Source organism: Capricornis sumatraensis, chromosome 6, assembly GCF_032405125.1.
Source record: "Capricornis sumatraensis isolate serow.1 chromosome 6, serow.2, whole genome shotgun sequence".
In the NCBI taxonomy this organism is placed as follows: domain Eukaryota; kingdom Metazoa; phylum Chordata; class Mammalia; order Artiodactyla; family Bovidae; genus Capricornis; species Capricornis sumatraensis.
The window spans coordinates 60508533-60523435 of record NC_091074.1 but is presented as its reverse complement, the minus strand read 5'-3'; the positions used below and the strand labels follow the sequence as shown (position 1 = coordinate 60523435).

The window sequence follows — 14903 nt, the reverse complement described above, 5'->3', positions numbered from 1 at the left end:
TTGTCACCCTGCTTATTTAACTTATATGCAGAGTACATCATGAGAAACACTGGGCTGAATTAAGCATAAGCTGGAATCAAGATTGTCAGCTGGCAAAAATCTGGCTTAAAGCTCAACATTTAGAAAATGAAGATCATGGCATCCGGTCCCATCACTTCATGGCAAATAGATGGGGAAACAGTGGAAACAGTGGCTGACTTTATTTTTGGGGGCTCCAAAATCACTGCAGATGTTGATTGCAGCCATGAAATTAAAAGATGCTTACTCCTTGGAAGGAAAGTTATGACCAGCCTAGACAGCATATTAAAAAGCAGAGACATTACTTTGCCAACAAAGGTCCATCTAGTCAAGGCTATGGTTTTTCCAGTGGTCATGTACGGATGTGAGAGTTGGAATGTGAAGAAAGCTGAGCACAGAATTGATGCTTTTGAATTGTGGTGTTGGAGAAAACTCTTGAGAGTCCCTTGGACTGAAAGGAGATCCAACCAGTCCATCTTAAAGGAAATCAGTCTTGAATATTCATTGGAAGGACTGATGTTGAAGCTGAAACTCTAATACTTTGGCCACCTGATGCGAAGAGCTGACTCATTTGAAAAGACCCTGCTGCTGGGAAAGACTGAGGGCAGGGAAAGAAGGGGACAACAGAGAATGAGATGGTTGGATGGCATCATCGACTCAATTGGCATGCTGCAGTCCATGGCGTCGCAGAGTTGGACAGGCCTAAGCGACTGAACGGAACTGATCCTATAGAAAGCGAATTTTCTACATTTAAACTACAAAATACACTGGGTGATACTTTTTTTTTTTTGCTTTATTTCTCTTTTATATTGGGGTTTCATGTGACATCTTACATGTCTGTTTTCAAGAATGGCATTCTGAAGACATTTACACCTCAGCCAGCCCCTTTATGTATGATCAGGGCACTCAAGATGGTTGTTCTCTTGGTCTCTGTACATTTCCTGCTCAACCAGTGCCTGCTTCACATATACCCCACTCACGCGACAGGCCTTTTTATACCCAGGCTCTGGCCAGTGGTTTTTTTCAATAGCTTTAGGTTGAATATCTCCACTAGGAGATCAAAGGGGCTGTGAGGGGCATACCCACCGCTGGTTTCCCTGGTAACCAATGAACCAACTGTTATCACTTTCCCCTATGACTGGTAACCTCCCTCTCCCCACAAGGAGTGAAGGCTGGGGTGCTGGCTGCTCCAGGACCTTGCTTTAGTCATGCAAGTTTTCCCCATCCATTAAACTACTGAGTCTCTGAGGCTGATTCCAGACTCTTTCTTTGGTCTTGAAGCTGGGCAAATACAGGGCTTACAGGCCTGTTGGAGGCAGCCCAACACCCAATTATAATAAATTCGCTATAGCACATCAACAGGTATAGAGGAGAAATAATAATTTTCTGTTTACATTCAGGTTCTTGGCAGAGACCCCTCTGTAATAAAAGGCAGATTAAAATGAGGAAAACAAACAGAAGTTTACAAACATGGATAACTCCTGTATACGTGGGAGTTCTGGGGGTAAAGGGGGTAGGAAAGTTTCAGAGAAAAGGAGAAATTTGACAAGAGAATCAGTATGGGGGATTTTAGGGTAGAGTGGAGAGGTAGTTGGCATAGAAGTTAAGGCAGAAGCTGGACCACCATCTTGCCTCAGTTAATCTTAAACACTTATTTTGCAGGGAGTAATTTTAGTTTACTGATAATGTTGGGATGCTTTGAAATAAATGTTCCACTGAACTCTGGAAATTTTTGAGTTATTGTACTCCAGTTCAATTTTAAGAAAATTAAGTTTAGAGATTTCAAAAATTCCCTGTAGTGGTCACTGATACTCTAAATTGCCTTTGGTCATATTGGTCCATTTAGTTAGAAATATGCAGGAAGAAGGGCCATGGATTTTAAACATAAAATTGGCCTGAGTCCCTATGTGTAGCTGCCCTCAAAATACTTACATAACTGGAAACTCCCATCCTAGAGATTTTTCCTTTAGAACAAAGGACAATTCTCAAATGACTTCAGCAACTTACAGCATAAATGGCTCAATTTAAATAGCTTGCAAGCTAACCCCAGCCAGTTTTAAGAAGACAGGTTGGTTTGGTGGGAGCCAGGCCAAAGACTTTTTTTCAGTCATCTCCAGAAGACAGCCATTCCAAAGGAATAGGTCAAATCTGAAAAATCCTGGGCATTCTTCAGAAACAGTTTCAGAGAAACAACCCCTGATCTCGATGAATGGCCAGGACTAGCCAGTTTCAGTAAATCAGTCTGATCACAAAGTCAGAGAAAAGTGCCAAATGAATACTCTAATATAGAACAAGGCCTTAACCAGAACAGAGAAACCTTTGAATATATCCTGAGTAAAACCTGGAGAGGTAAAACCCGAGTAAAGCAAAGAGGGCACAAACTCAGATCCAAGAGAAAAACCTTCAACTCTAGGGCCTGTGAGAAAGCAGTGAGTGGCACTGGCTCAATTGTGGTCATCACAACTGTGTGCTCACCAGCCCCAGAGCTATCAGGAGTCTTTTTCTGGGAGCTGCACTGGGTCTTCCTTGCTGTGCACAGTCTTCCTCTAGTTGAGGCCTGGGCTACTCTTCGTTTTGGTGTGAGCTCGTCTCTTTTTGCACAGCACAGGCTCTAGGACACACAGGCTTCAGCTGCTGCTGCACACGAGCTCAGTAGCTCAGTTCAAGGGCTCTACAGCACAGACTCAGTAGTTGTGATGCCTGGGGTTAGTTGCCCTGTGGCATGTGGGATCTTCCCAGGCCAGGGATTGAACCTGTGTGCCCTGCATTTGGCAGGCAGATTCTTAACCGCTGGATGGCCAGAGAAGCCCCATCAAAATTCTTTCGTGGTCTCCTGCTAGTCATAAAAATGTTGACTTGAAATGAATAGACTACTAGATATTTCTCCAGCAAAGATGGGTCTATTTGGGATTAGCAGAGAATTGTCTTTGGGGTTAGCAACCATTGTAAATCATGTACAAGTCCCCTACATAGAAAGGGAAGGAGAATGCTTTTATAGAGAGGAAGAGGAATTTTGGAAAAATGAAAGTGTTAGGCACTCAGTCATGTCCAACTCTTTGCAACCACATGGATTGTAGCTCACTAGACTCTTCTGTCCATGAAATTCTCCAGGCAAGAATAATGGAGTGGGTTGCCATTCCCTTCTCCAGGGGATCTTCCCTACCCAGGGATCGAACCAGGTCTCCTGCATTGCAGAGAGATTCTTTACCATCCAAGCCACCAGGGAAGCCTATATAGCAAATAAAGAGTCTATGGCTTTTTTTTGGCTGAGTTCTTTCCAGGGAAGGAGTCTTCCTGTTAAGCTCTGCTATCTGCCCAGAGATAGAGTTCCTTCCCCGTTATGGTCTTCCAACTCTATTTGAGGTTTCTGTTTAATTTTTTATACTTCTAAGTTTTGCAATTCTGAACGAAGCTACTATAAACATATAAACATAAATGTGCAGGGTTTGTGTGGATATAAGTTTTCAACTCATTGGATAAATACCAAAACTGTTGGATCATACAGGAAGAATATGTTCACCTTTGTAAGAAACTGCCAAACTGTCTTCCAAAGTGGCTGTACCATTTTGCTTTCCTAGCAGCAATGAATGAAAGTTCCTGAAGTTCCACAACCTTGTCAGCATTTAGTATTGTCCGTGTTTGGGGTTTTAGCCGTTCTAATAGGTAGTGGTATCTCACTGTTGTTTTAATTTGGAATTCATTAATGACATATGATGTTGCATGTCTTCAAATATGTACTTGACATCTTTATACATTCTTTGGTGAGGTGTCTGTCCAGGCTATTTGTCCATTTTTAAAAACTGGGTTGTTTGTTTTCTTATTGTTGAGTTTTAAGAGTTCTTCAAATTCATTTTTAATTGTTTATTGTTTAATTATGGTGGGCCCTCTCTTTTTCCTTCACAAGTCTGTCTAGTTCTGCTCCCGCTTGATTCCCCACTGTGATCTTTCTTCCTGTTGAAAGTAAACTCAACAGCAGAGAAGTACGCTTTTTGCCTATTGGCAGAGGAAATGATGCTGCCAGTGCAGGTCATAGGGCAAATCTAAAAGCATATTCCTAATATTTCTCTGGTTAAAGGTTTGGAGCTTCATAAAGACACACAGACACACACACTCTAGATTTACATCTGAAAATGCTGTAGCGTATTTTTATAGTCAAAGGAGTGGGAAAAGCAATAAATCCGTTAGGTCAGGGGTCCCCAACCTCCGTGATCTAATGCCTGATGGTCTGAGGTGGAGCTTATGTAATGATAATAGAAACCAAGTGCACAGTAAGTGTAATGTGCTGAATCATCCTGAAACCATCTCCCTATCCCCGGGCTGTGGAAAATGTTTCTTCCACAAAACCAGTCCCTGGTGCCAAAAAGGTTGGAGATGGCTGCTTTAGGCTACAGAATAATCACCAGAGTTGTTTCAAGCATATTCTTTGGCCACTGACGTGGGGTGTGTGTGTGCGGGGGTGTCTCTGACTAGACTAGTCTATAAAGTACTTGAGGGGAGTCCTTAGAGATAAAACCCAAATGGTAAATTGAAGGGGACCCTTGAAAGGCTATTTCATTCTGTTGTACCAGGGAGCCATTGAGGGCTATTGAGTGGCAGTGGAAAAGAGTTAGGCTTTTGCTTTTCATATCCTGTGCTGATACCACAATATTTAGGCATAGTAACTGACATGTCAACAGTTTAAAAAATTGGAGCCCAAATGCCTCATCTTAGAAATTCTCCAAGTCTCCCTTTCCCTCTTTTTAAACTGGGGTTAATGCTTTACTCCAAAGCTGATATGAGGGTTATGTGAAATACTGTCTGAAGTACTTATTACCCATTTCATTCTTAAGACCATGCCACCTCATTTATCCCGACTCATTTAATTATTTTACTTCACTTAATTGTCACACTTCTTGTAATGTTGAAGGAGTAGGACCCATCATATATGCTTTCTCAGGCTCTGATTTCTAGGCTTTTCTTTTTTTTAATTAATTTATTTTTAACTGAAGGATAATTGCCTTACTAACATTGTGCTGGTTTCTACATGCATCAACATGAATCAGCCATAGGCATACATATGTCCCCTCCCTTTTGAACTTCTCGCCCACGTTCCATCCCATCCTATCACTGTAGTAGTCACAGAGCCCCAGTTTGAGTTTCTGGAGTCATACAGCAAATTCCCACTGGCTATCTATTTTACATATGGTAATGTATCTGTTTCCATACTACTCTCTCCATTTGTCCCACCCTGTCCTTCCCCAACTGTGTCCACAAATCTGTTCTCTATGTCTGTATCTCCATTGCTGCCCTGCAGATTTGTTCATCAGCATCATCTTTCTAGATTCCATATATATGTGCTAATATACCATACTTGTTTTCCTCTTTCTGACTTACTGTATTCTGTATACTAGGCTCTAGGTTAATCTACCTTATTAGAACTGACTCAAATGCATATCATTTGAGTAAAAATATCAATAACCTCAGATATGCAGATGACACCCTTATGGCAGAAAGTGAAGAAGAACTAAAGAGCCTCTTGATGAAGGTGAAAGAGGAGAGTGAAAAAGCTGGCTTAAAGCTCAGCATTCAGAAAACTAAGATCATGGCATCTGGTCCCATCACTTCATGGCAAATAGATGGGGAAACAGTGGCTGATTTTATTTTTCTGGGCTCCAAAATCATGGCAGATGGTAATTGCAGCCATGAAATTAAAAGACGGTTACTCCTTGGAAGGAAAGTTATGACCAACCTAGACAGCATATTGAATAGCAGAGACATTTCTTTGTCAACAAAGGTCTGTCTAGTCAAGGCTATGGTTTTTTCCAGTGGTCATGTACAGATGTGAGACTTAGACTATTAAGAAAGCTGAGTGCAGAAGAATTGATGCTTTTGAACTGTGGTGTTGGAGAAGACTCTTGAGAGTCCCTTGGACTACAAGGAGATCCAACCAGTCCATCCTAAAGGAAATCAGTCCTGAATATTCATTGAAAGGACTGATGCTGGTATTTCTAGGCTTTTCTTATATAGTATATCACTGATAAAGATGCTCCTGCCATTGTTGCTGTTAGGCCAGGCAATTTGTTAAGTGCAGTGCATACATTATCTCACTTAAAACCCACAAAATTATTAATATTCCCATTTAGTTGATAAGAACACTGAGACTCAGACAGAGTATTTTGCCCAAAGTCACCCAGCAATTAAATGAGGCAGAGCCTGCATTCAAACCCTGGCTTATCTGGCTCTAGCTCCTACGCACTTCACCGTTAACTGCACAAAATGCCTTTTATATGTAGGCTTCTCCCTCTAGCAACTTTCCAAGCACTTTATCAGGACTTCATTGGCCTATTCACAGCACAGAATGCTATGTTATCAGGCTTCCCAATAGGTCTCCCCCACTAAACTGAGTCTTTTGAGGGCCAAGTCTTTGTCTCAGACACCTTTGTTCCCCAATCACCCTGTATTGTGCTTGGTGAACACTGGGCTCATCAATTCATTCCTTCTGCAGATACTTAACAAAATGTTTGCTATAAACCAGGTGCTATGCAGGAAGAGGAGAAAGGGACAACAGAGGATGAGATGTTTGAATGGCATTATTGACTCAGTGGACATGAGTTTAAGCAAACTCCAGGAGATGGTGAAGGGCAGGGAAGCCTAGCATGCTGCAGTCCACAGAGTCACAAAGAGTCGGACACAACTGAGTGACTGAATAAACAACAAAGGTGCTATGCTAGTGTTAGGGAAATAAAACAGTGATACCAACAAAGACCCCTCTGGTACTGTCAGCTTAAAAAATATTCACAGCCTAAAACCTGAGTTATGTTATGTTTGGTGGGAATTTTTAGAACTTCAAGCCCAAAAGGCAGCATCTCAAGTAACCCTGAGAGAACTGCTCTGTGGAAGCAAGGGGTAGGGGAGTCAAGGTTATACAGAAGTTTTGCAACAACGGGCAGTCACTCCAAAGGTCAAAAGATTATTGTTAATGAAGGAAAACCAGGCATCTCAAGTTCATAAATTCAGTGCTTTTCTATGTTTGAGACTATGCAAGAGTCTGAGCTCACTGAAATCATTCCTTTGATAAGCACTTCAGCTATCTGGGGCCAATATGCTATAGTCTCACATCCTGCATTCCGTCAGCATTCACCAGTAGGTAGTGGCTACAGTCTGATGGTTACAGATGGCAGGTATCTTTCCTTCCAGAGTTCTCTCAGGGCTCACCAGCTCACTTTGGAGAGCTGTAATCTCTAATGATGTGACACCCTTTGTTTACTGATTTGGCAGGCAATAGCCCATTTCTCAGTACCAATATAGGGAGAAGATAATTGGAACACAGGGCAAGCACTATCAGTTACATACATTTAAGGTAAAATGAAAATGACTATAAAGTTTGGACAGAATTTCACACGTTTGTAGAGAAAAGTAAGAGAACAATTAAAACTTCTATCTCAAGAACAAGAGGATGTATCTTGTGAGCAACCCAGAAACTGTTTCCAGAGGTAAAGTTTACAGTTCCAAGAGTCTGAAGGCCCAGAAAATTGCAGTTCGGCAGAGATCAAGTCTTGTATCAAGCTTTTAAAGTTCCTCAGAGAGACCAGGAGATAAAGAGGGAGAGTGGGTAGACAGCTCTGTCCTTATCAAAAAAAACTGCATCGCTGTAACCTTCCGCTCGTCTCTGGGATTGCAGGTTTACAGATCAGGGCACGCTCCCTGGAGCTTACATGCTAATATAACTTCAGATCGTGGACAAGTGGTCTAGAGTAGAGGATCACTTCCGGTAGGTAGTCGTGAAAACCCCAATGAAGAGGTGATTTCCGAGTTGAAATCTTTGAGGTTTATAAAGTGTTTAAAGAGGGACTGATGAATGAAGAGCAATCTAGCAGTTGTCAAGGCGCTAAAGAAAGTTTCTCTTTGGCGTCAAATCATAATGAAAAGGAAAAGGGGGGAAGAAACACTTAGGAGTGTCCGAGAATAGTGCTTTTCACAGCCCTCAGGCTGAAAAAAATGCAACTCTGCCTCAGATCCCAACGCCAGGGATACACCTAAGGGCAAAGCAGCGTCTCCCCAGCTACGGCTGGGGGCGGGGCTACGGTTGGGGGCGGGGCTACGGAAGCCGAACGGGCGCCGGGGCGCTCAGCTGGAGCAGTGTGTGCAGGCCCGCGGCACCCGGTGGGCTGGGGTGCCTCCCGCGCCGGCCCGCCCCCACCGCGCTCCCCGCCCCACACCCGTACTTACTTCCGCGGTCGCCGGCTTCCCGGAGCCCAGACGCAGCCTCTGAGTCATCCGGCACCTTCTGTTGGGTCAGCGGGCGTGAGGCTCTCGCGGCGGCGTGTAGTCCGTACCGCTCGGCCGTTGTGCGCCCGTCCGCTCGCCCGCCCGGCGGGTCGGCCGAGCTCCCTCACGTGTCCCCCGGCTGGTCCGGGGGGTCCGGGCACCGCCTCCACGGCGGCCCCGCCGGACTCGCGGTCGCGGCCGCTGCCGGAACCTGAAGCGGACGGCGTCATGAGGCACCTGCCATATTTCTGCCGCGGCCAAGTGGTGCGGGGCTTCGGCCGCGGCTCGAAGCAGTTGGGCATCCCTACAGGTGAGCGCAGGAGAGCGCGGAGTCCCCCCACCCGCCCTTGGCTGGGTCACCTGGGAGCGGAGCTGGGACGTCAGCCTGGGGAGCTCCAAGCTGGGTCGTGGGACTACGGGCAGAGATGACACTTTCCTCCACCCAGGTCCCGCTTTGTGAGGCAGAAGACCTTTGGTCGGGCTGATGGAGCGCGTCCTTGCACGTGGCTCAGAGCTCACCCGGCTTGTGGGGTGGTGACCTCAGAAAGCTGAAGCTGAGTTTCAGGATCCCCCTTTCCCACCTCCCAGCTCAGCTGTGATCAAGCCGCCAGGCGTGGTGCCTGTTTTGCCGTTTAGAAAATGTGGGCCAGATAGGCTAAATTCTTAAGCCAGCAATATGGTTTTCTTTCTTTAAATACGTTAGTAAATTGTGTCCAAATGACGACACAGGCACTTGAATGAGAATCAGGTATCATTTTGATCTTTCTACCTTAGTTCTCGTAGTCAGGACCTGAAGGTATGCTTAATCATCCTTAAAAGTACATTCCTGGACTGCCCTTAAGCCTGTTAAAGTAATCTTTGAGCTTAGGGCCTAGGCTTGTGTATTTCAAATAATAGGAATCTTTTCAAGAGATTCTGAGCCTCTTTAAGAAAGACCAGGGCTAAAAATCCAGCTGTTCATGTATTTATTTTCTTCTCCTACTGTGAGACTTTACATTTTTTGATACATTTAGATAACTAACCTGGTACCTTACACACTTATAATCTGGTACTTTTTTCCTAACCAGTTGGTATGAAAAAGAGAGAGAAATCCTAGCCAGAGTATGAAATGATGGTATTAATAGTCTTAGTCGGAGTCCTAGGAATCTTGTTTGATGATTTAGACTAGACTTGCATGTGACTTTTATAAATATTGAATATGAAATGCTAAACAGCATATTTTCTTCTATTTAGCTAACTTTCCTGAACAAGTAGTAGATAATCTTCCAGCTGATATATCTACTGGCATTTATTATGGTTGGGCCAGTGTTGGAAATGGAGATGTCCATAAGATGGTGGTGAGCATAGGATGGAACCCATACTACAAGAATACTAAAAAATCCATGGTAAGAATTGTATTTCACTCCATAAATGAGGATGAGATGATGATTTAGAGTAATATGCAGGTAGAACTCATCAGTGGTAATCACAACAATAATCCAGATTCTAGAATTTAGGCAGTGTATCTGAAGGGTTTAAAAGTGAAGTGTTTAGTTACTATTTGAATGGAATAACTTTTCCATCCTTTCACTTTCAAGCTGTTTGTGTCTTTGGATCTAAAGTGAGTCTCTTATAAAGAGGGTATAGTTGGATTTTGTATTTTTAACTATTCTGCTAATCTCTGACTTTTGATTGGAGAGTTTAATCTATTTACATTTAAAGTAATTACTAGTAAGGAGGGACTTCTGCTATTTTTTTTTTTATATGCCTTCCAGCTTTTTTGTCCATTGGTTCTTCGATTACTGACTTGTTTTAGCTGATTTTTTTGGTAACACAGGTTGATCCCTTATTTCCTTCTGTGTATTTTCTATAGATATTTTCTTTGTGGTTACCATGGGGACTGCATTTAACATCCTAAAGTTATAAAAATCCATTTTGAATTTATACTAAATTGGTAGTATACCAAAACTCACAGATAACATCATTGTGTACCCAATAACATAGATTAATAAATTTTATAAATTATGGAGAAAATAGAAAGTGGAATCACAAACAAAAACTACAATAATTAAATTTTTTATAACTGCCTGTGTATTTACCTTTACTAGAAACAAAAGTGAAATAAAGTTGAGTTTGCCACAGTTAATGTAGGTCATTTACCCTTTAATTATTGCTCACTCTGTTAGGGCTTTCCAGGAGGCACAGTGGTAAAGAATCTACCTGCAATGCAGGATACCCAGGTTCAGTCCCTGAGTTGGAAAGATTCCCTGGAGGAGGAAATGGCAACCCACTCCAGTATTCTTGCCTGGATAATCCCTTGGACAGAGGAGAATGGCAGGCTGTAGTCCATGGGGTCACGAAGAGTCAGACATGACTTCAGCGACTGAGCACGCTTAGGTGAACTGGTAAGGTAGAACTGCTTACTCTCTGAATGGTGCTTTCTGATAAAATTGCAGAATGATGCTTTTTCTCATCTTTCAACCGCCTTTGAGGGTATACATATTCTCCTGTTCTTATCATCAAATTTACACAGCTTAAGTGCTTAATCTTCTAGATATGGCTGAATCTTTTGGTCATCTAAATTTCATTCTCTTTGAAGGGTTTATAGAAATCTGTCACAGTTGAAAAGCTAGCTGAAAAAGTACTGGTGTAAGCAGTAGAAGTGGTTCAGGACTACTGACTATTATGCTTAATGGTCCTCTTATTTTTCAGGATTAAGGGTGTGTTGGCGTAGATAAAGAAAAGAATTGATGAAAGAACACGAAATATTTTTCTGTGGAGTGAGGGAGGAAATGAAAGGGAGGGGAGGCTATCCCATGACTAATTTTTTCTTATTTAGCTATCCAGATAACAGAACTGTTATTACAGAGCCAGTTAAGGAGTGCCTTCTGTAGTTAGGAGAAACTCAGTTTTCCATTGGTAGGAGGTTCATTTTAGAGTTTTTCTTTTTCCTTTTCTTTGCTGATAACAGATGTACATGATGTACCTGTTGGAAGTCTTTATTTACTCCTTTTTTAAAAAATGGGATTGTCTGTCTTAATGACTGAAAGAAGTTCTTAATATATTCTGGATCCAGTTCTTTTGTTGGAACTACATATGACAAATGTCTACTGTGTTGCTTTTTTTTTTTTTTTAATTTGATTAATGGAATGGTGTCTTTTGAGGAAGAGTTTCTTTGCTTATTGCCTCTTTGGCGTATTTGCTCAATTTTTCCATCGTAATAAGAGTCTTATTTTGTTGCATGTTAACTTTTTCTAAGAACAGCAAATCACACCGGATTTGTGGGATAGCAGCTACCTTACTCAGTTATAATGTTTACCTGTAAGCTCAGGGTCAAGAACAGGAGTAATGGAAGAGTTTAGGAAAAACTGCATGTATATTTTAACCTGTCTTTAAAAATTTAAGGAAGGTTGATTCTTTCATTTCAGTGACCCCACCATAAAAATAAAGATATATTCAATTTTAACATCTTTTAACTGTAGGAAACTCATATCATGCATACTTTCAAAGAGGACTTCTATGGGGAAATCCTCAAAGTGGCCATCGTTGGCTACCTCAGACCAGAAAAGGACTTTGATTCTTTAGGTAAGTTCTTTTTTGGATCTTCTTAGATATTGCTGCAGCCCCTTTTACTGCTTCTCCTAATAATAATCATGGCAGGAAAGATTGTATTTGAGCATGTAATATGCCAGGCCTTGTTTTAAGAGCCTTACATGAATCTACTCACTTTATCCCCACAACAACCACATGAAGTATTATATAGTCTATTTTGCAGGTGAGGAAATTGTTAGAAAGGTTAAGTAGTTTGCCTGGGGTAACATAGTAAGTGATGCAGTCTAGATTCAAACTGACTCTCTCTCTCCAACAGTATGAAGTTAATGAAATATATTTCCTTTTGTATTTTAAGAACAAGTAGGAATTGCTATTTGTGAATAATGGGTGCTTAGCAGTACTTGAAGTGTAAGAAACAGTAAATCAGAACATTTAAACTAATTGGTGCTAAGTATCTCATTGTAGTGTGATAGTTTTAATTCTAATGTAGAGTTTCTTTTACAAGTGTAAATACTGAAGAGAATTGACAGTGTTTGTTTCTTTCATTTAATATATGATTTGTACCTTTTTGCTAATGCCTTTCTCTAAGTAATTGCAAGACGATTAGGGACATCCTTTGGGTACCATTGACTTTTACTTAAGTCTAGAAGAAAGGATGAAACAAACATTACTGGGCATCTACCCTGTGCCAGGGACACTGCCAGCTTCTGAGATTTAAGGAGAAGCTGAACAAAGTAGTAAAAAGCACAGCAGCAGTTTTTCATTATCTTTACCTGATATATTCTCTCCGCAGAGTCACTTATTTCAGCAATTCAAGGTGATATCGAAGAAGCTAAGAAACGACTAGATTTACCAGAACATTTGAAACTCAAAGAAGACAAATTCTTCCAGGTTCCTAAAAGCAAGATAATGAATGGCCACTGATGGAAAAATCACCTTATTTATTCATTCACTGTTTTCTAATATTTTATTGCTCATAACTCTGCAGTCTCATCTTGGTTATATTTTAAAAAACAAACGTTTTCCTACAGCTGTGAATTAGTTTAAATAGTGCAATGTAGTTACCATACTATGTTCCAACTGTTCAATTAAACCCATCATGTCACAGTACTAAAAAAGTTTATTTTAAAAAAAAATCAAGATTTTTATGTTGTATGTTGATTAAAATATACCACTAGAAAGGTCTTAAGTGTCTTATAATGGAAATGAAATATGTATAAATATGGGTAACAGGCAGGTCATTAGTTTGAGATGAGAACAGTAATTCTCATGGTAAAATTCTAGCATCTGTGTACTTGTATAGCATGCTCTGCTGATCAGAAAGCTTATAAAAGTAACTGTATTAAGCAGAGGTTTGACAGTTTATTATAAACTTAAGGGGAAAATCCAGACTTCATATTTTTTATATTTTGGGCATTTATGTATTATTAAAGACATGAAGACTGGTGAAATTTCATTTTAATTAGTCATTTCCTTTAAGGCCTCAAATCATTGTACTGTGTTCCATTTTTCGTTCAGCTGCCTCAGTTCTAATTGGTCTAGACTCCCTGCCTTTTATTTGTCTGTTTTTCTTTTAAAACAGTAAAATGAGTGTTTTTCTTATCTCTAGGTCTCATTTTTGTGTTGTATAGCACTTCTTTCTTTTTAAGAGTAGATATTCTTCAACATTTTTCTTTAACCTTTGTTTCCTGTAACCAATAGTCAACATCAGTTTTTCCATTTACAAAATGTAGTTTCATCTGCCTCTGTATCTGCCATTCCACCCCTTCACTATATGAACAGTGGTGAAGTTGCATATCTCTTGCATTTAAGAAAAAACACCCCCAAACTTCATCGCTAGGTTTTCTCAAAGTTTAAATGAACACAAAGCCGTTCATTTATATATACCAGTTTCTTAACGTAAGATACTTATTTCCCCTCCACCAGAGAAAAAAACTTACTTAAAAGCCAACTGAACTATGAAGTAGAAAGTTACTTATTTTTAATGTGATTATATGTTCCTGAGCAAATATAAACTGTTGTAGTTGTGTGCACACAATGTAATTTAAGGCTAAAGAGTGCTTGTGGTTGAGGGGAAGGCATAAGTAATAAAGTTTCAGTTAAATAATGTTCATGCTATGCATTTCTTCCTCCTGCTGACTACTAGGAAATGATTTTTAGCCACTCAAGACTTCTGTTTATATTAGCAGAACAAAAACAGATATTTGGGATATTTAGGAAGTTGAGACTACAGATTGTTTTGGTTTTTGTAGCACATTGTAATATTGTCCACTTTAACACAAGGTTTGGGGAGGGGGTTGGGGGCATAAGTATCTAAATGCTAATTTTAAAGATAACTCATTATAAAATCATTTTCTCCTAATCTGCGTAAATGAGAGAACTAATTAGAACAAAGCTGTTTATATAATATTTGGAGAAACATCTAAAGCTAATGTTGGAGAAGGGGGAACCATGAGTAAAAGCAGTTGGATTGTTTTTCATTTTGATGTATGAATTTATGGCAAACAATGTAGTCTGTGTCTTTTTCGTTTCTTTGTAGAAATACTTAGATGTAATTTAATGTTAGAAATCCTATACTTGATAGAAGCCTTGATTATCAGTGACTCTTTGAAACACAGTTAAAAACAACATGGAAAGTGTAAAAAACATTTGTGATTGAATAGCTTGCTGCTGGTTATGTCTTCATTAAGTGTGAAAATTGTTTGATATTATCACCTTATGTCTTGTTAAATAACTTGCTTTTGAAAATCATATAGTGTGTGGTTTAGAAGTTAGTTAATAGTGTCTACATTTTTTTAAAATTTTATATTAAGTATTTATACATTATAAGAAATTGCAGTAGGGCCTTTTTTGATTAGTCAGTGTTTTCAGGCCTTGAAATAAATCTTGACCAAGTGATGTTTCTTCTTTTTCTCTGTGTCAGTTTGAATCTTTTGCTTTGTCTGTGTGAATTCCTGATCTGTTGGTTGATGGTTATTGGTTACTGTAAGGTTGTTCAGTTCAGTTCAGTCGCTCAGTCGTGTCCGACTCTTTGCAACCCCATGAATCGCAGCACGCCAGGCCTCCCTGTCCATCACCAACTCCCGAAGTTCACTCAGACTCCTGTC

General features: G+C 40.5%; 1 protein-coding gene across 1 annotated transcript; it reads left to right on the top strand.

Moving 5' to 3' along the window:
• Positions 1–8376: 8376 nt before the first annotated feature.
• RFK (riboflavin kinase) lies at positions 8377–14678 on the top strand. Its single transcript, XM_068973967.1, has 4 exons — positions 8377–8575; positions 9499–9650; positions 11727–11829; positions 12590–14678. The coding sequence occupies exons 1-4, from the start codon at positions 8494–8496 to the stop codon at positions 12718–12720; spliced, it is 468 nt and encodes a 155-aa protein (XP_068830068.1). The 5' UTR covers positions 8377–8493; the 3' UTR covers positions 12721–14678.
• The last annotated feature ends 225 nt before the right edge of the window (positions 14679–14903 follow it).